The sequence below is a fragment of the Cynara cardunculus genome (genome assembly GCF_001531365.2).
Source record: "Cynara cardunculus var. scolymus isolate 2C chromosome LG 14, CcrdV1, whole genome shotgun sequence".
NCBI classification, from domain to species: domain Eukaryota; kingdom Viridiplantae; phylum Streptophyta; class Magnoliopsida; order Asterales; family Asteraceae; genus Cynara; species Cynara cardunculus.
In genome coordinates this window covers 12,308,724-12,325,129 of record NC_037541.1, presented here as the reverse complement: position 1 = coordinate 12,325,129, position 16,406 = coordinate 12,308,724, and the positions used below count along the sequence as shown (strand labels likewise).

At 35.8% G+C, this 16,406-nt stretch overlaps 1 protein-coding gene across 1 annotated transcript; it reads right to left on the bottom strand.

Moving 5' to 3' along the window:
- Positions 1 to 915: 915 nt before the first annotated feature.
- LOC112526568 (probable methyltransferase PMT13) lies at positions 916 to 16,056 on the bottom strand. The gene is made up of 7 exons (XM_025136909.1): positions 15,548 to 16,056; positions 10,966 to 11,169; positions 9,663 to 9,873; positions 8,342 to 8,600; positions 6,426 to 6,800; positions 4,964 to 5,059; positions 916 to 1,637 (listed from the first exon to the last, which is right to left on the bottom strand). Exons 1-7 carry the CDS (start codon positions 15,968 to 15,970, stop codon positions 1,418 to 1,420), a joined length of 1,788 nt encoding a protein of 595 aa, XP_024992677.1. The 5' UTR covers positions 15,971 to 16,056; the 3' UTR covers positions 916 to 1,417.
- Positions 16,057 to 16,406: the final 350 nt, after the last annotated feature.

Sequence of the window (16,406 nt, the reverse complement as noted above, 5' to 3'; positions counted from 1 at the left end):
AAATTTATAAATTTGGTAATTTTAAATTAAAATCTTAATGCAAGGATATTTTTGGTATTTTAAAACTCTCCTCTCTCCGGCCACCGTCCTCCGGTGATACCACTATGATACCACTGTGATACCTAAAAATATTGACTCTGTTAAACAAAAGATATGATACCTAATCATATATAAGATGCATAGTGATACCACTGTGTTACATCTTCGATCGACCACACAAACGACATCAATGTGATACCCAAGCACATATATGATGCATTGTGATACCATTGTAGTATCACTGGACAACGGTGGCCGACGGATGGTGGCCGGAGAGAGAAGAGAGGAGGGAGGAAAGTTTTAAAATATCAAAAATATCTTTGCATTAATATTTTAATTCAAAATTACCAAAATTATAAATTTCCTAATTTATATATTGATTTGTGGTTAATATTGGTTCTCACAGTTACCACAAACTAATTAGTTCTCATTTAATTAGGCCCCTATATATATATATATATATTTCAAAAGTAAAGAAAACATATGACGATTCTAATTCTTTAACCTAATTATACTCCATCAGTCCAAAAGTACTCTGGAGATCTAAGAAGTGTAATAATCTAACAAATACATGTGAACCTTGTGAACAATAAACGAGAAAAATAAAATTAAACTCAAAAAAGAAAATTGTCGTCTTTTTGGTTCGAATAAGTGTAATACATTGAGTCAATAAAAATTTTATACTTTTAAAACGCTCTCAGTATGTTCATCGTTTTACATTTTATTCCAATAGTTGCTAATTGAAAATTTATGTTTCATCTTAAGTAAATATATTTTTTTAACAAAAAGTTTTCATCATTGCGCAACGCACGGTGTCACACACTGGTTTTTCTAAAATCATACTGAATCGAACCATAACACCCCATAAATCATACTGAAACAAACATAAACATCCCATAAATTATACTGAAACGAACCAAAACACCTCATAAATCATACTGAAATGAACCAAACACCCCCCTAAATCATTAATGAAAAACAATAAAGAAACCTACATCCTTTAATGCTCAAAAGCAATTTCTAGTAAATAACTTACACATCAAGAAACAAATCAAACCCTTTACACCCTTTTGATTCATGCAACAAGTTTCTAATTAGATAACTTGCACTTCAAGAAACCTGCAACATCCTTTGATGCATACAGCAAGTTTCCATAAGATAACTTGCACATCAAGAAATCAACCCCATTCGTCGATCTCCAACGTCCGTATGCAAGAAATTTACGAGTAGATAACTTGCATAACAAGCAATGAAGTTGCACCCTTTGATGCATGAATTAAGTTTCTGATAATACTGTATAACGTACACATGAAGAAAGACGACGATATCCGGAAATAACTTTTCTTTACCTGTATTTGAAGACAAAAAAACGAACGTATCATTGGGACGACGTCAATGTCCAAAGTGGTTTCGTAGCAACTAAGATTCGTTCATTCATGTGTGATTCTGGTTCTGTATCGTGTATCGTAGATTCCCATCTTACTGAACGAGCAACAGAATCTAATTTTTTAATTGTTTCTGGTGAATCACGAACCACGAATGTTCCTTCGGGTCGTAATAACCGATCTATCTCGACCATCACATCCACAATATTACATCTGCAAAAAAGCAAAAAAAAAAAAAGAACACATAAAATTTACATTCAAATAGAGCAATGATTCCATTTCCGGGAAGTTTTCGGTCACAATGACCTATTTGCCCTTCCTCGTCGTTACAAGATTTCTCTTTTTACATCATTATTGAAGGATATTTTATAGATTTTACAAATACTGAAATAAACCAAACCAAATAAACCCAGTAAATCTCATCCAAAAGTACGATACAGGGGAAGGATGTACCTAGAGTCAGTGGCCGATCCAGGATTTTTTGACATGGTATCACAGAATAATTATCGTAATATAAAAAATTTAAAAGTAATTATAAAATTATTACACGGATTCCGTTTTTTGCTACTTTGGTCGATTAAATATAAATTAAACATTTAAGTCATTATGAAACTGATTCGCTAGTTTTTTTCTTCAAAATATTCTCTTAAAACTTTAAAACCTATCGTTTTTTGGTGCATTTTCAGTTTTCCACTTGGTGATTCTACATGATAGAATCGAGATACAACATGATAGAATCGAGATACAACATATTAACCTCAATATAAACAAATTAACCCTAAAGTCGAAAAATTAATCCCAAACTAACTCTAAACAAATAACCGTAAAGGCTACATAGAATCAGACCATACCTCCACCTTAAAAGGTAAAGAATTTATTGACGAGAAAACCCTCGGACTGCAAAAACGATTAGGAAAGCTTGATTCTAGACTTAAGTTTTTAGGGCAACTTTTCTGAAAGACGGTTTCCTACGACTGTACTCCCTCCATCCCAAAAAGAAGTGTCCACATTTCTACCCTATTTTGTCCCAAAATAAGTGCCAACTTTATGAGACGGAGAAATTCATTACTCCCTCTATTATTAAGTATAAAATTGTCATTTAATTGATCAAAAAGTGTAACAATAACACTTTTCTAAAATTGTACATCTTTTTCATTGTGGACATTTACTTTGGGGCGGAGGGAGTATGCAAGTTAATCGTCGCTAGAGCGAGGTAGCCTGTAGCCACCATTGCAAATGAGATGACTCGACTTTTACAAGAGTCTTAGGGGTTGTTCCGTTGCTTTTCCATTAAGTCCTGAATCGATAAAATTGTCTGTGTGGATTAATATGTCTGTATAGATTGGGAAGGTTTTTGTTTGGGAGTGTTTTTTCATAGATGGAAAAACGTGTTCTTTAATTGGGAGGGGCGGGTTTGAAAAAAACTTGGTTTTCTACATAAAGCTTCCCTTTAAAGCTTATTGAACAAGTCACTTTCTATATCATTAAGTCACCACCAAACAGTCATGCATCGTTGACCGAATAAGCTGAGTCCCATTAAGCTGACTAAGCTGCTAAAAAATGGGCCCTTAGACATCCTATACCAATGGGTCATCAACCCAATGGTACCTAGGTTACTAGTAAAGCCCAACCTTCCTGCTGGAGGTCAAAGGTTCAAGCCTCACCAAATGTGAGAAGTGTGTGTGAGTTTTGCCATGTATAAGATAATATATTTCAAAGAAAACTCTAGATGTAAGAGTGATCTAGAAGCTTATAGGTTCATCTACAAGAAAAATTTGGCTTTCTTTATGCATCACGGGCAATCTAGATGTTCGTAGTCAACACTACGAGATATAAGTGAATGTTAGAACACATTAGCAAATAGTATAAGTTCCTACTTAATTCTAGAGTCTTGAAGCCGCATTCCTTAGTGTATGCTTTGTTGGCATTCCGGTAGGCACAAAACATCATTTGAAAGGCACGAATGCACGGAAAACTTGTGATACAAGTGTCATGTTACATTAAGGTGTTTAAAGTCGAATGAAACTTTACTTAACTCGGGCCATTTAACGTTTTCATTTTGCGAGTTATATTCATAGATATGTGCTTACACGACATGATTATAAGTTTTCACTAAGCAAGGCTTTAGACATCTCTAGGTTTCTTTAGGTTGTCTTAGAGGCGTGCTCATGGTCTACCAAAGGTTATAGGGCTCTCTTCTGCAGGGATGTCCACCTCCCTAGTTGCTAGGCTACAGTTATGAAGACGTTCTAGCCTTCTAGGATCTCTTGCATCCTTCAGTATTCTAGAATCCTCTTCATACGTGCATGTAGTCATTTTCTTATATGAACCTATAACCTTCTCTAGGACTAGAATATTACCTTCAGAATTTGGAGTAAAGAGAGTTCTACGTAATCCATCCATGTGAAGGATAAAAGGAGAGATAAAACATAAAATAATAAGGGGATGTTTGGTTAGAGGTATTAAGCAGTAATTAATGGCATTGAAAATAAAAGAAACTATTTGGTTTTATATTTTAATATAATGAGTCTATTTCTCAAGAAGCCCAAATTTTCATTCCACGTTAAACTGGGGGGAATGAAATTGGGAATGGGGGCAAAATGAAAATTCATTCCCATTTTCATTCCCCCATCTGAACCAAACAACCCTAAATTTCTTCTCTTTAGCTTGACAATTGTACTCTTAAGTCTTATCTAGCATTCCTTTCTCATGGTGGAAGGCTTTTTTAACTCAACTATGATGGAACTATGATGGTGTTGTCTGTGAATATGTGGAAGTGGAACCCCATTAGATAACTCTTCAAAAAATCCCTTGAGAAGAGAAGGGAGGTTCCAACAAATATATTAAGAAGAAACAATCCCATGACTAGCAGATATAGGACTCCAATGCGCCCCCTCCAACGGAGGCTAGATGGGTACAGATTGTTCCATAGTGTCGTCAAGTCCCTAGAGTGGTAGACCTTGGCTCTAATATTGTGTGGGAATATGTGGAGCCTATTAGATTACTCTCCAAAAGATCCCTTGAGAAGAGAAGGGAGGTTCTAACAAATATACTGAGAAGAAATGGTCCCATGTCTAGCCGATAAAACTCCAATACGCCCCCTCTAACAGAGGCTAGACAAGCACAAATTGTCTCAGAGTATCGTCAAGTCCCTAAAGTGGTAGACCTTGGCTCTAATAGTGTGTGAGGATATGTGAAACCTCATTAGATTACTCTCGAAAAGAGCCCTTGAGGAGAAAAGGGATGTTCCAACATATACCGCGAAGAAATGGTCCAAGTCTAGCTGATATGGGACTCCATCGTGTTGATACTAAGACCGCACAATGGATTGGCGAGAGAATAAGCATGTTCATACATTAGCAATGAGTATAGTTCCTACCAACTATCATAGTTTTCATGAACATATAATGAGCATAAGTGACATGTCGATCCAATAGTGACATGTCGATCCAATAGTGACATGTCAATCTAATAGTCATGAGATGTTGATGCTTATCTAAGTTACCAAGCATAAAGTTCAATGAGCAAGAGTTCAATACCTCTTCTTGCCGGTAGTCGGATCCTTTATGAGTGACTCAAATGAAGCCACATGGATGAAGTCATAAGTCCGAGGGTAACTTGAGAAGGGTTCACACCTAGAGGAACAAAAGAAATGAAGTCTCCATCAAGATAATGTGTCAAACAGTTGAATGTTAACACCAAATTGCGGTATTCATAATAAACTAAAATAACGTTGTCAGGAACACAAAAATCAATAAAATGAAATACCCCCTCCGTCCCAAAATAAATGTCCACAATGAAAAAATATAGTTTTAGAAATGGCTTATTACACTTTTTAATTAGTTAAATGACCATTTACACCATAATAACAAAGGGAGTAATGGATTTCTTCATTTCATAACTAAGAGTAGAATTAGAAAGTAGACACTTAGGGGTTGTTTACCCAAATGCTTACCCGGTAAGTGCTTACCTATAGGAGTCAACACTATAACTTATTTTGATGAGTAAGATTTTAGTACATCAAAACGTATTGAATGCAACAATTTACCGGGTAAGCGCTTATCTGGGTAAGAGTTGCAATCTTCACTTACCGGTTAAGAATCTCCATCCTTCTCATCGCTCTTACCCGGTAAGATTCTTGGCCTTTGTCATGTTCATCCGACAAGGAAATTTATTCGGTAAGCACTTACCAAGTAAGCGTTTAGTAAACGGCTCCTTACTTTTTAGAGTGAAGACTTATTATGGGACAAACTAAAATAAAAACATGGACACTCATTTTGGGTCAGAGCGAGTAATATTGCACGTCACTTTGACCACCCGAGTCATCTAATATGAATTATTACTACTTCTTTCATTTATAAATTGCACTCGTTGTCCCATAAAAATAAAAGCGACCGGTTAAGACACCCTCAAGTAACGCAAAACAAGATATTCTACTATATCAAAATCAATATTATCAACATTTCGTAATAAATACGATAGACAAATAGGCAATTGGAACTTAAAAACTTCCCAAAAATGGAAATATTGAAATTTTTAGTGAATCCCCGAATGGAAATTATTGCAATTTTCATGGGACAGAGGGAGTAGATGGCACCTTACATAGATTACACACAAAGAAGAAAATATAGACTAATACTAGTTCAATACAGATAGTTGATTCAATTGATAGCGACTTGCAATTTATTCATGACTTAGTCAACCGCTACTCATGATCCCATTGAAAAGAGATATCGACTTTTTGAACCATCATCCATGACCTCGCAAACTAAGGAACAATCTTGCAAAAAAGGACAAAGGGTAACACCACAGTTTGCGGAAGTGTGCTATTTTGAACAAATTATGAACATTTAAACTCGAAATTCGTCATAATTTGCTATTTTTGTCCAAAATTGACCATTCTTGCAAAAGGGTAGACTTCTTTTTTGCATTTTTGAAAGATGGTTCGAAAAGTCAATTACTAAATGAAGAACAATACATAAGCAAATAGCAATAGCTCACCAATCATGATAAACGCCAATAAGTCCTCTATCAAAGATAGCACCTAGAGTTGAAGGCTTATTGTGTGGAACAATATTCATCACCCACAATGGGTCGGATATAAGGGAAGCAGCAAAGCCACCAAAAAATGCATTCATATCCATGACATTTCTTACTGCTTGGGTCCCGAGCTTCAAGTTCAATGATTCTTTGTAGAAAGAAATCCTCCGCTGCCAGAGGCGAGTATCGAGTTCAAACTCCTCGTTTCCATTTCTAATTACGGTAGCCCTTGATGGAGTTTTCGTTAGTCTTTGCGGCCATTTTGGAATTGCACCAACGGCAAGTTTTCCATTGACGGAAGACGGCAAGCTCACACATTGTTTTAACCCATAGTACCTGCAGCAACAACGTATTTATCAGGTTTAAAGTTCCAATATTCAGGTTTGTACGCATATAAAACCAGATAGACTAGAGAATTATATATATATATATATATATAGAGAGAGAGAGAGAGAGAGAGTGAGGTTCACGGAGAAAACCCCAAAAAAATAAAAACCTAAGGAACACCCTAATAATCATTCATCTATATGGTATGCACGTGTCTATACAAGTAATTGAAGACGTTTCTTGCTTTCTATGCACATGTGCATGTTATTCGCACATGTATACCGGAAAAATTACTTGCAAATTACTTGTATGCACATGTTGCATACCTTATAGATGAATGGTTACTAGGGTGTCCCTCGGTTTTTCATTTTTTGTGGTTTTCCCCTGAACCTCTCTCTCACTCTCTCTCTCTATATATATAGTGGGAGATTCAACTAAGAAGGCTAAATATTGTGAGGAAGTAAGAATGGAAGGTTAAGGGAAGGTTCATATGTGAATCATTGAAAATATCCATTTGAAGATGCATATGTGAAGCCATATGAATAATCAATAGCATCGGGTCACATATGCATCTTCAAATAGCTTTTTTTGGATTTTTCCAACGATTCACATATGAACCTTACCTTTTTACCTTATCACGATATTTAGCCTGCTTATTTGAACCAGCCCTTATATGTATATTTACATACATACATACATACATGTGTATATAGAGAGAGAGAGAGAGAGAAAGAGAGAGATTGGCTTTTTATTGCAAGCCAACCATCATTCTCAAGAAAACACCAAACAAAAGGTATAGTTTGCAAGAATGAGAGTTTAGGTAAATTGTGGATGCAATGCAGAAAAAATAACATCCTGCTCAAGATTTTTGTCCAGAAACCACTCATTCTTACAAAGTGTAAGTGTTCTTTTTTGCAAAAAACAAAGGTTTTGAAAAGCAAAATATAAAGGTTTCAAAGCCAATTGATTTTTTGAACCATTTAACTTGACTTATAGGTTACAAATTTACCATTATTCTGAAAAAAATACCAAAAACACAATAATTGGCAAAAATAAGCGATCTTGGACAGACTATAAAAGTAGAAGGACAAAAAACCTTTGTACTTGGAATTTTGCTTTAAAAAATTGCTCATTTTTGCAAAATGTAATGTTTATTCTGTGATTTCCCAATAAAGATGATTTATTTGCAAAGAAAAGCCAAATATGATGGTTCTAAAAGTCTATATACACACAGATATACATATATGAGTACATACATACACGCACTCATATATAGGGTCAGGTTCAGGGGAAAACATTAAAAAAAGTGAAAAACTGAGGAACACCTTGGTACATGTTCAACTTTACGATATGCATATGTGCATACAAGTAATTTGTAAGTAATTTAGCATAGAAACCAAGAAATGGCTTCAATTACTTGTATGCACATATGCATACCATAAAGTTGAACATGTACCAAGGTGTTCCCAATTTTTCATTTTTTGTGGTTATCCCGAACCACCCTATATATATATATATATATATATATATGCATATGCATATTAAATTACCATGCAGAACTAGGGTCATCTGACTCGTCACACAATTTGATCCCGAGCTTTTGGCTCTTGAGACATGAAATATCCGTGGGCTTCTTCCATATGGCAGTGTTCCCATCGACAACAACCGAATCATAGCACAATGCCTTAGCAACTGTCTGGAGATCTTCCCATTCTTTTTCATATCCATGCCATTGTACAGGGGGCCCCGAGATTACTAGGTACCCTCCTGGACGAAGCAATCGATCAACTTCCATAAAATACGTAGCATCTGCAAAATGAAATATTCTATCTTGTAAGAAAAGCTATGCAAGAGCTATCACATACCTCCCTCAATCCAATAAAGGTTGCAACGTTTGATTTGACTCATAGTTTAAGTAAAAGATCAACTAATCAAATATTCCCCCCGTCCGAAATATAAGGGTCCACATTTCTATTTTAGGGCCCGCTTGTTAGCAACTTAATGAAACATGCAGCCTATTCGGTCAACTATACATGACTGTTTGGTAGTGGCTTAATGATATAGAAAGTCGCTTATTCAATAAGCTTTTAGAAGAGAGCTTTATACAAAAAGCCAAGTTTTTCTAAACTTGCCCCTCCATTAAAAAACATACTCCTTCCATCTATGAAAAAACCTCCCAAACAAAAACCTTCCCGGTCTTACTGATAGATTAATCCACACAGACAACTTTATCAATACATGACTTAATGGAAAACCAACCAAACAACCCCTTAGTCCCAAAATAAGAGTCTACTTTCTAATCCTACCCTTGATTATGAGAGAGAGAAATTCATCCCTCCCTCTATTATTAAGGGTAAAATCATCAGTTAGTTAATTAAAAAGTGCAATAATTACACATTTCTAAAATTGTGTCCCTTTTTCATTGTGGATATTTATTTTGGGACAGAGGGAGTATTTAAAATATGTTGTACTCCTTTCGTCCCAAAATAAGCGATGACGTTTCTATTTTAATTTGTCTCAAAATAACTGTCCACTTTCAAAAGTGCCAATTTTTTAATTCTACCCTCAATTATGAGATGAAAATATTCATTACTTCATCTATTATTAAGGGTAAAACTATCATTTAATTATCAAAAAGTGTAATAATTACATATTTCTAAAATTGTATACTTTTTTCATCATCGACATTTATTTTGGGACGGAGGGAGTTAATAAATATAGACAAAGAAGTCTTAACTATTAAAATCACTATCATCAACTTGTAATGATGATGGTGGGTAAACAAAAATTTCATCTAGAATCGTCATAATAAAGGAAATGCTGAAATCTCATGGCATAGAGAGAGTATATTAGAAATCAAAGAACACCCACTGTGTGCGGTAAATGGTATCAAGCAACGAGAGCAGTGGATCAAGTCGAACGAGAACGCAGGAAACGGGAGTCGGCGAGTGCCAAGCATCAAAACAAATGCTGGTATTCCTCTTTCCAAAGCAAATTGTATCTGTGACTTGTGTGAATCTCTTGGAGCAAAAGAGAGCGTTAAAAGGTCTTCGGCTAGTAGGTACCCTCCAAAACTGGCAACCTGAAAAAACGTTAACCAATATGAATTTCAAAGACCGACAAGCCTCGATTGTAGGTAAACAAAAAGATTAGTACCAAAATGACTAATGAACTATCAATTATCTATTAACCCAAAGTTTGCTCCCCAATGCTCACCGGTTCGAGTCACCTCAGGGCCACTAGAGGTTTGTCTAACTTCAAGTTCCCATGAGATTAGTCGAAGTGCATGCAAGCTAGCTCGGACACCCATGGTTATCCAAAAAACCATCAATCTTTTGTTCATTCAACAAATGACGACGACGAATTAGCCAATTTGATAAATATTTGTTCCATAAGTGACTAGAAAGGTGTAATGCTGCCAGTTTGCTTCAGAACCATATCCATAGCCTTTTGGCATAAATGGATACTAGTTCCTTGGAAGTTGGCAAATTCAATTTTAATAACGCTACTTATGGATCTTTTCCTCAAAACCCTAATATCTTGTCGAGATGTTTATCTGTCTTGTCTGACTTGCTGAAATCGTTCATTAGAGAAAGAAGATGAATATACCAAACCAAACAAACCCAATACATACCACCCGAAAACAAGGTCTAGGAGGGGTGTGATGTACACAAACCTAACCTCTATGGCTATACGCTTTGAGGTAGAGCGGTTGTTTATGTGAAGACCCCCAGATGTTTCCGGTCTAAGGGGTTGTTTGGTTGGTTTTTCATTAAGTCATGTATGGATTAAGATATGTGTGGATTAATTGTTTGTATAGATTGGGAAGGTTTTTGTTTGGGAGAGTTTTTTCATAGATGGAATGAGTTTGTTCTTTAATTGGGAAGGGCAGGTTTGGAAAAAACTTGGCTTTCTGCACAAGGCTCTCTCCTAAAAGCTTATTGACTAAGCCACTTTCTATATGATTAAGCCACTACGAAACAGTCATATATCGGGGACCAAATAAGCTGTGAGGCTCATTGAGCTCACTAAGCTGCTAACAAACAGGTCCTATGAAAGGTGATGAATAGATTTGTTAAATCAGTAAAAGTTAAAAAGGGTATTAAATCGGGCAATTTGTAGTACAGATGTTGCTATGGTAACAAATTCAAGAAAAGAATACTTCAAATCTTACCCCACATCCCATATCAAGAACCGTCCGCAGAACCCCACCAGAAATGGGAATATAATGTTCAAGCTGCTCAATGTAATGTACGGCTCCATCTGGAAACATAGTGCCACCTCCAGGAAATATGAAGTGTGGACCTTCTTTTTTCATCCATCCCTGATGACCTTTCCGCTCAGCTAGTTTATTATACGGCATGTTTTCATGCCATATCTGCAATGAAAAAAGAGAAGAAAAGTTGTAGTATAAGCCATGTTTATAACAAAATTGCCACAGGTTAACCATGTTAAAGTAAATAAATGAAATGAGAATCTAACGCTATGTTACAGGAATTTAGAGCATGTTTCACCATTTACAATTCTTGACACTCGAGTAATCGAAGAACTTTACACCATAGCTTCTAAAGTACCATTAAATTATATAAAGAAACAAAAAAGAACCAAATTTATGTATGGAAATATGCAAATCTAGATTAACAAACTTCATCGTAAACAATCTTTCCCTTCCTTTTTGTCATGATTGTTTATTTTCCAACAATACTTTTATAAACTTACACTTAAAATCTTTACATTTGCACATGGATTCCTTTCTTCTTTTAGATAATTTTCTCATCGAGTGAATTTGAATATTCTAAAATATTCTAAGTACCTGTAAGGGATTGTACTAAGGGGCTGTTTGGTTGGTTTTCCATTAAGTCCTGCATGGATAAAGTTGTCTGTGTGTATTAATCTCTCTGTATAGATTGTGAAGGTTTTTGTTTGAGAGGGTTTTCTCATAGATGGAAGAATCGTTCTTTTTAACTGGGAGAGACAGGTTCGAAAAAAACTTGGCTTTCTGCATAAAGCTCTCCCCCTAAAAGCTTACCAAATAAGCCACTTTATATATCATTAAGCCACTACAAACAGTCATGTATAGCTGACCGAATACGCACCGAGTCGCATTAAGCTGCTAAAAAACAAGCCCAAAGACCAAAATCATAGATGAAAAATTATAAACTTCATTAAAATTTAAAGGGTCCACTCTGCGCCATTCCACTGCTCCAAACTTAATGATGTCAATCACAATCAAACGCATGCTTCACAAAATTTGAATATTTTGACCATGAATAAGAATGGAAGCTCTTTTACAAAGTAATCAACAACACTTCCATTTAGCATTCACACAAACAAACGAGTTCCTCGTGTAAGGCCAAGAAGAAACGATGTAGATCGGAAGAATGTATGAAAAGACATGTAGAAAAATAGAATACTATTTCGGTCTCTCTCCGTCCCAAAACAAGTGTCCACATTTCTATTTTAGTTTATCCCAAAATAAGCAAAAATAAGTGCCTACTTTCCAATTCTATACTTAATTATGAGATGAAAAAATTCATTATTCCCTCTATTATTAAGGGTAAAATTGTCATTTAGTTAATCTAAAAGCGTAATAATTACAATTTTCTAAAATTATGTGCCTTTTTCACCGTGGACATTTATTTGGGGATGGAGAAATGATGAAAGATCTATGTTATACATTTGCAATAGTGAGCTTCTGCTATAAACACATTTAACAAGAGCCATGTATAGAAGGATCCAGACCACCACTAACCTTTCACTATGTACTATAAAAAAATGTTGAGATGCGAGTAATGAATCGACGGGACCGGTTCAGATAAGAAGACTAAATGTCGTGAAAAGGGAAGAAGGGAAGGTTAGAGGATAGTTCATATGTGAAATCATTGAGAATTCCGAAAAAAATACTATTTGGAGATGCATATGTGAAGTGACGTTACATATTATTCATATAAGTTCACATATGCATCTTCAAACAGATTTTTTTCAATGATTCACATATAAACATTATCTTAACCTTCCATTCTTACCTTCTCATGATATTTAGCCTTCTTATTTGAACCTCCCATAGGAATCGATATAACTATGTATGGTCGTCATTAGGGGCATGGGCATGGTATCTAGAGGCAAATCTACACACCCATAAAAATAATGATCCTCTCCCTCAAAAATCAGAAGTCATTATAGGGTCATTTTGGGTAATATATGATGGTGACTGAAATTACCAATTACCATTAAGCTCGCCACCTTTTCCTTTTTTTTAAGAGAGAGAACGTCATCAGGGAAAAAAGAATGTGAATTAATCACATTTTTACTCTGTATAGAAACTAAGATGATGAGTTCAATGGTAACTTTCTTGTGGTTGCTATAGGTTTTACCGTAATATCATATGGACATGACTTCTTAAAAAAAGACAATTTGCTTTGAAATTCCAGATCTGCCAATGATGATACATTCATCCTAATTCACAATAGGAATGTACAAACACAGGACTAGAAACAGATCATCAACACAATTTGAAGTCCAAGATCTAGCTTATCACATGGATCACAATTGAAAGAATTCACGCTAGGTTAGCAACTCAAATACAACTCAATTTGTTGTCAATGCAAAGTTTCTGTGAGAATATGTGGAACCTCATTAATTACTCTCCAAAATAGAGGTTCAAACACATATCAAGGAGAAATGGTCGAAGTCTAACCTATACCGGACTCTAACATGCCCCCTCCAACGAAGGCTAGACGGGCACAGATTGTCCGAGAGTGTCGAGAGAATCAAAGGGGGCTAGACGAGTACAGATTATTGCCCCAAAGTGGTAGACATAAGCTTTGATACCATATGAGAATATGTGGAACCCAATTAACTATCTCCAAAAAAGTCATTAAGGGGAGAAGAGAGGTTCCAACACACATTAAGGAGAAATGATTCAAGTATGGCCGATGTGGGACTCTTCATCTTCTTTCTCTCCACTAACCTCATACTTGTTACCATTTCGATTCCAAAGCCATCAAGATTTAAACCTGAAGCCACAGGAAGGGAGGTTCCAACACATATTAAGAAGAAATGGTCCAGTCTAGCCGATGTGGGACTCTAACAATTTCAACCTAATTAATCTATCTACAAAATGAATTAGTGTATCTATAGTGAAGGACTTGCTTTTTTGCTTATGAAGTATGAGCCATGATGATCATTCATGTGGTATCGACGGCCACATGGTATACACAACATAATGTATTATTGTATACAACACAATTGAACCCTCCCACAGAAGTCTTTTAATGATTTACCTTGAAAAGAGATTAAAACAAGCTAGATTTCTACACAAACTCTTGCAACCCTTGCTAGCTCCTCGTTTTGGCACTTCCTTACTTCAAATCAAAATGGTCATGCTACCGAATCATGTGATACCTTCCATCCCATGAAAATCTGGCAGTCTTTTTAAATTATGACTAATAGTCAAATGTCCAAAAGCCCTCAATGACAAAACAAGGGAACCCAAATAACATATTCATAATAGACACTTGCTAACCTAATTAACTCCTTATTTTCGCACTTTCTTAATTCAAATCAAAATGGTCATGCACTGACTCATATTACACCTTCCACCCCATGAAAATTTTGAAACATTTTTCTAAAATTGAGACTATTAGTCAAATATACAAAAATCCCTCCAACAATGACAAAAATGGAAGAACCTATTATACTAAAATAAATAGCATCAATGAGTTGTATTGACGACAATTACCTACAATAGTTAGTATCTAAATTTAGCTTCAGAATTTGCTAAAAGATCTCTTGCAACTTTCATAAATACATACCAAAAGAGAAATTGTTGCACCTTTTCGAGCCGAGGGAATACTCTTAATATGAGTGGATAATGGCATCAGTGGATGGATTAGTTTTCTAACCAAACCAAACATACTCCCTATATCTCACTCAAAAATAGGGACTAGGGGTAGGATCTACGCATACTTTTCCTTTTCCTTTTCCTCTACTCCGAGGAGTAGAGAGATTGTTTCCATGAAGATCCCGTATTAATTATCTTGCCATTGCACTTAAAGTTTGCTGCAACCTAACCATTATATTTACTAAAATGCAAAAGAAACAATGTGGTATGTCGATGTGAGCAGTCTTGAATGATTGGTTTGCAACAAAACTACAAGTACAATCTTATAAAACACACTTGAGCATGTACATATACATATACATAGGGTCTGGTTCAAGGGAAACTGCAAAAAAAGAAAAACTGAGGAACACCCTACGGTATGCACATGTGCATACACGTAATTGAAGTTGTTTCTTGGTTTTTATGCACGTATGCATGTTATGCACATATGCATACTAGACAAATTGCTTACAAATTACTTGTATGCACATGTGCATACCTGAAAGGTTGCCTGGGTATTCCTCAGGGTATTCCTCAGGTTTTTCATTTTTTTACGGTTTTCCCGTAACCTGACCCTATGTGTGTGTGTGTTTCTGTTTACATTTGAGCAAATATAATTGCAGGAGCATGATAGTTAGGAATTAGCTTGCTCTTGCATCATATAATACTTCATCAAAACAAGTGTTTATATCATAACCACATCCTAGTTTCTGTCTCTGTACACAATTGATTTTCAAAACATACAAATATCAATCCTTTAGTAGAATTAATGAACTTCAAGTTCAAATTCAACATACCCAAATATCAACTCAAATACCATCATAAATAGACACAAAAAATCAGCAGAAATTAAGAAATCCTCTACTGAAATCACCTTATACAAACTAGTCGGCCACTGAATCGGAATATTATACCCTTCAGGCGGAGGGATCAAGCACAACGGTCGCTCTTCCGCCGGCGGACAATGTCTTTCCCGATAATAATTCATTTCCCTACTAAGCAATCTATTCCGATTAGGATCCTCACACGGCATATAATCAACAGTATCAGAAGGACAAGACTGAATCGTAAGGTTTCTTCCGGCTTCAATCAAGGCAATGAGGTGGTGGCGTTGCTTGGCGCCGGTGGTGGAGGTGATGAGAGCTTGGCTGCCGGATGCAGCAATGGAATCTCCAAGAGGAGTAAGAACGAGAACGAAGAAAAGGAAGATGGCAGCGAAGAATATGAGAGATACGAAGTCTAGGAACCGCCATTGTCGAGTGTTGTGCTTTGATGAAATGAGATCGAGATGCCTCATTATGAGAACGAAGATTGAAAGAACTATAAACTTAACATAACTGAAATCAGATCTGATTGCAATGGAGAGATGGGTGCAAGGGTTTTTGGGGAGATTTAGATATGGTTGTTGGAACTTGAAGCAGAGTGAAGAAGATCAGGGACCATGGACGAGTGTCTTTTAAGCTTTTCTTCCCAGAGATCAAGATTTTTGTTTAATGCCGCATTTTTTATGAGGGCTTTATTAAGGTAGCGTTTGGTATGCAGACGGGATGGGATATGACTAATTGTTTGTATTATGTTTGGTACGATTAGGATAGGATTGGATAAAACTGTTAAAATGACCATATTATCCTTAAATGTTGCTCAATATTATTTTATATCAATGTTATTTTAAATCACTTTTACATTGGACTACCCATAGTAATCATCCAAATAACGAACAAAAGCTAAAAATA

What these genes read in the sequence shown, in the direction of transcription:
- LOC112526568 (XM_025136909.1), bottom strand. Translation starts at nt 15,970, where the DNA reads ATGAGGCATCTCGATCTCATTTCATCAAAGCACAACACTCGACAATGG. An exon ending in GATACCATTTACCGCACACA is followed by an intron (nt 8,601 to 9,662) that starts GTGGGTGTTCTT and finishes TTCATTTTGCAG; the next exon opens with ATGCTACGTATTTTATGGAA. An exon ending in GATGACCCTAGTTCTGCATG is followed by an intron (nt 6,801 to 8,341) that starts GTAATTTAATAT and finishes TTGTTGCTGCAG; the next exon opens with GTACTATGGGTTAAAACAAT.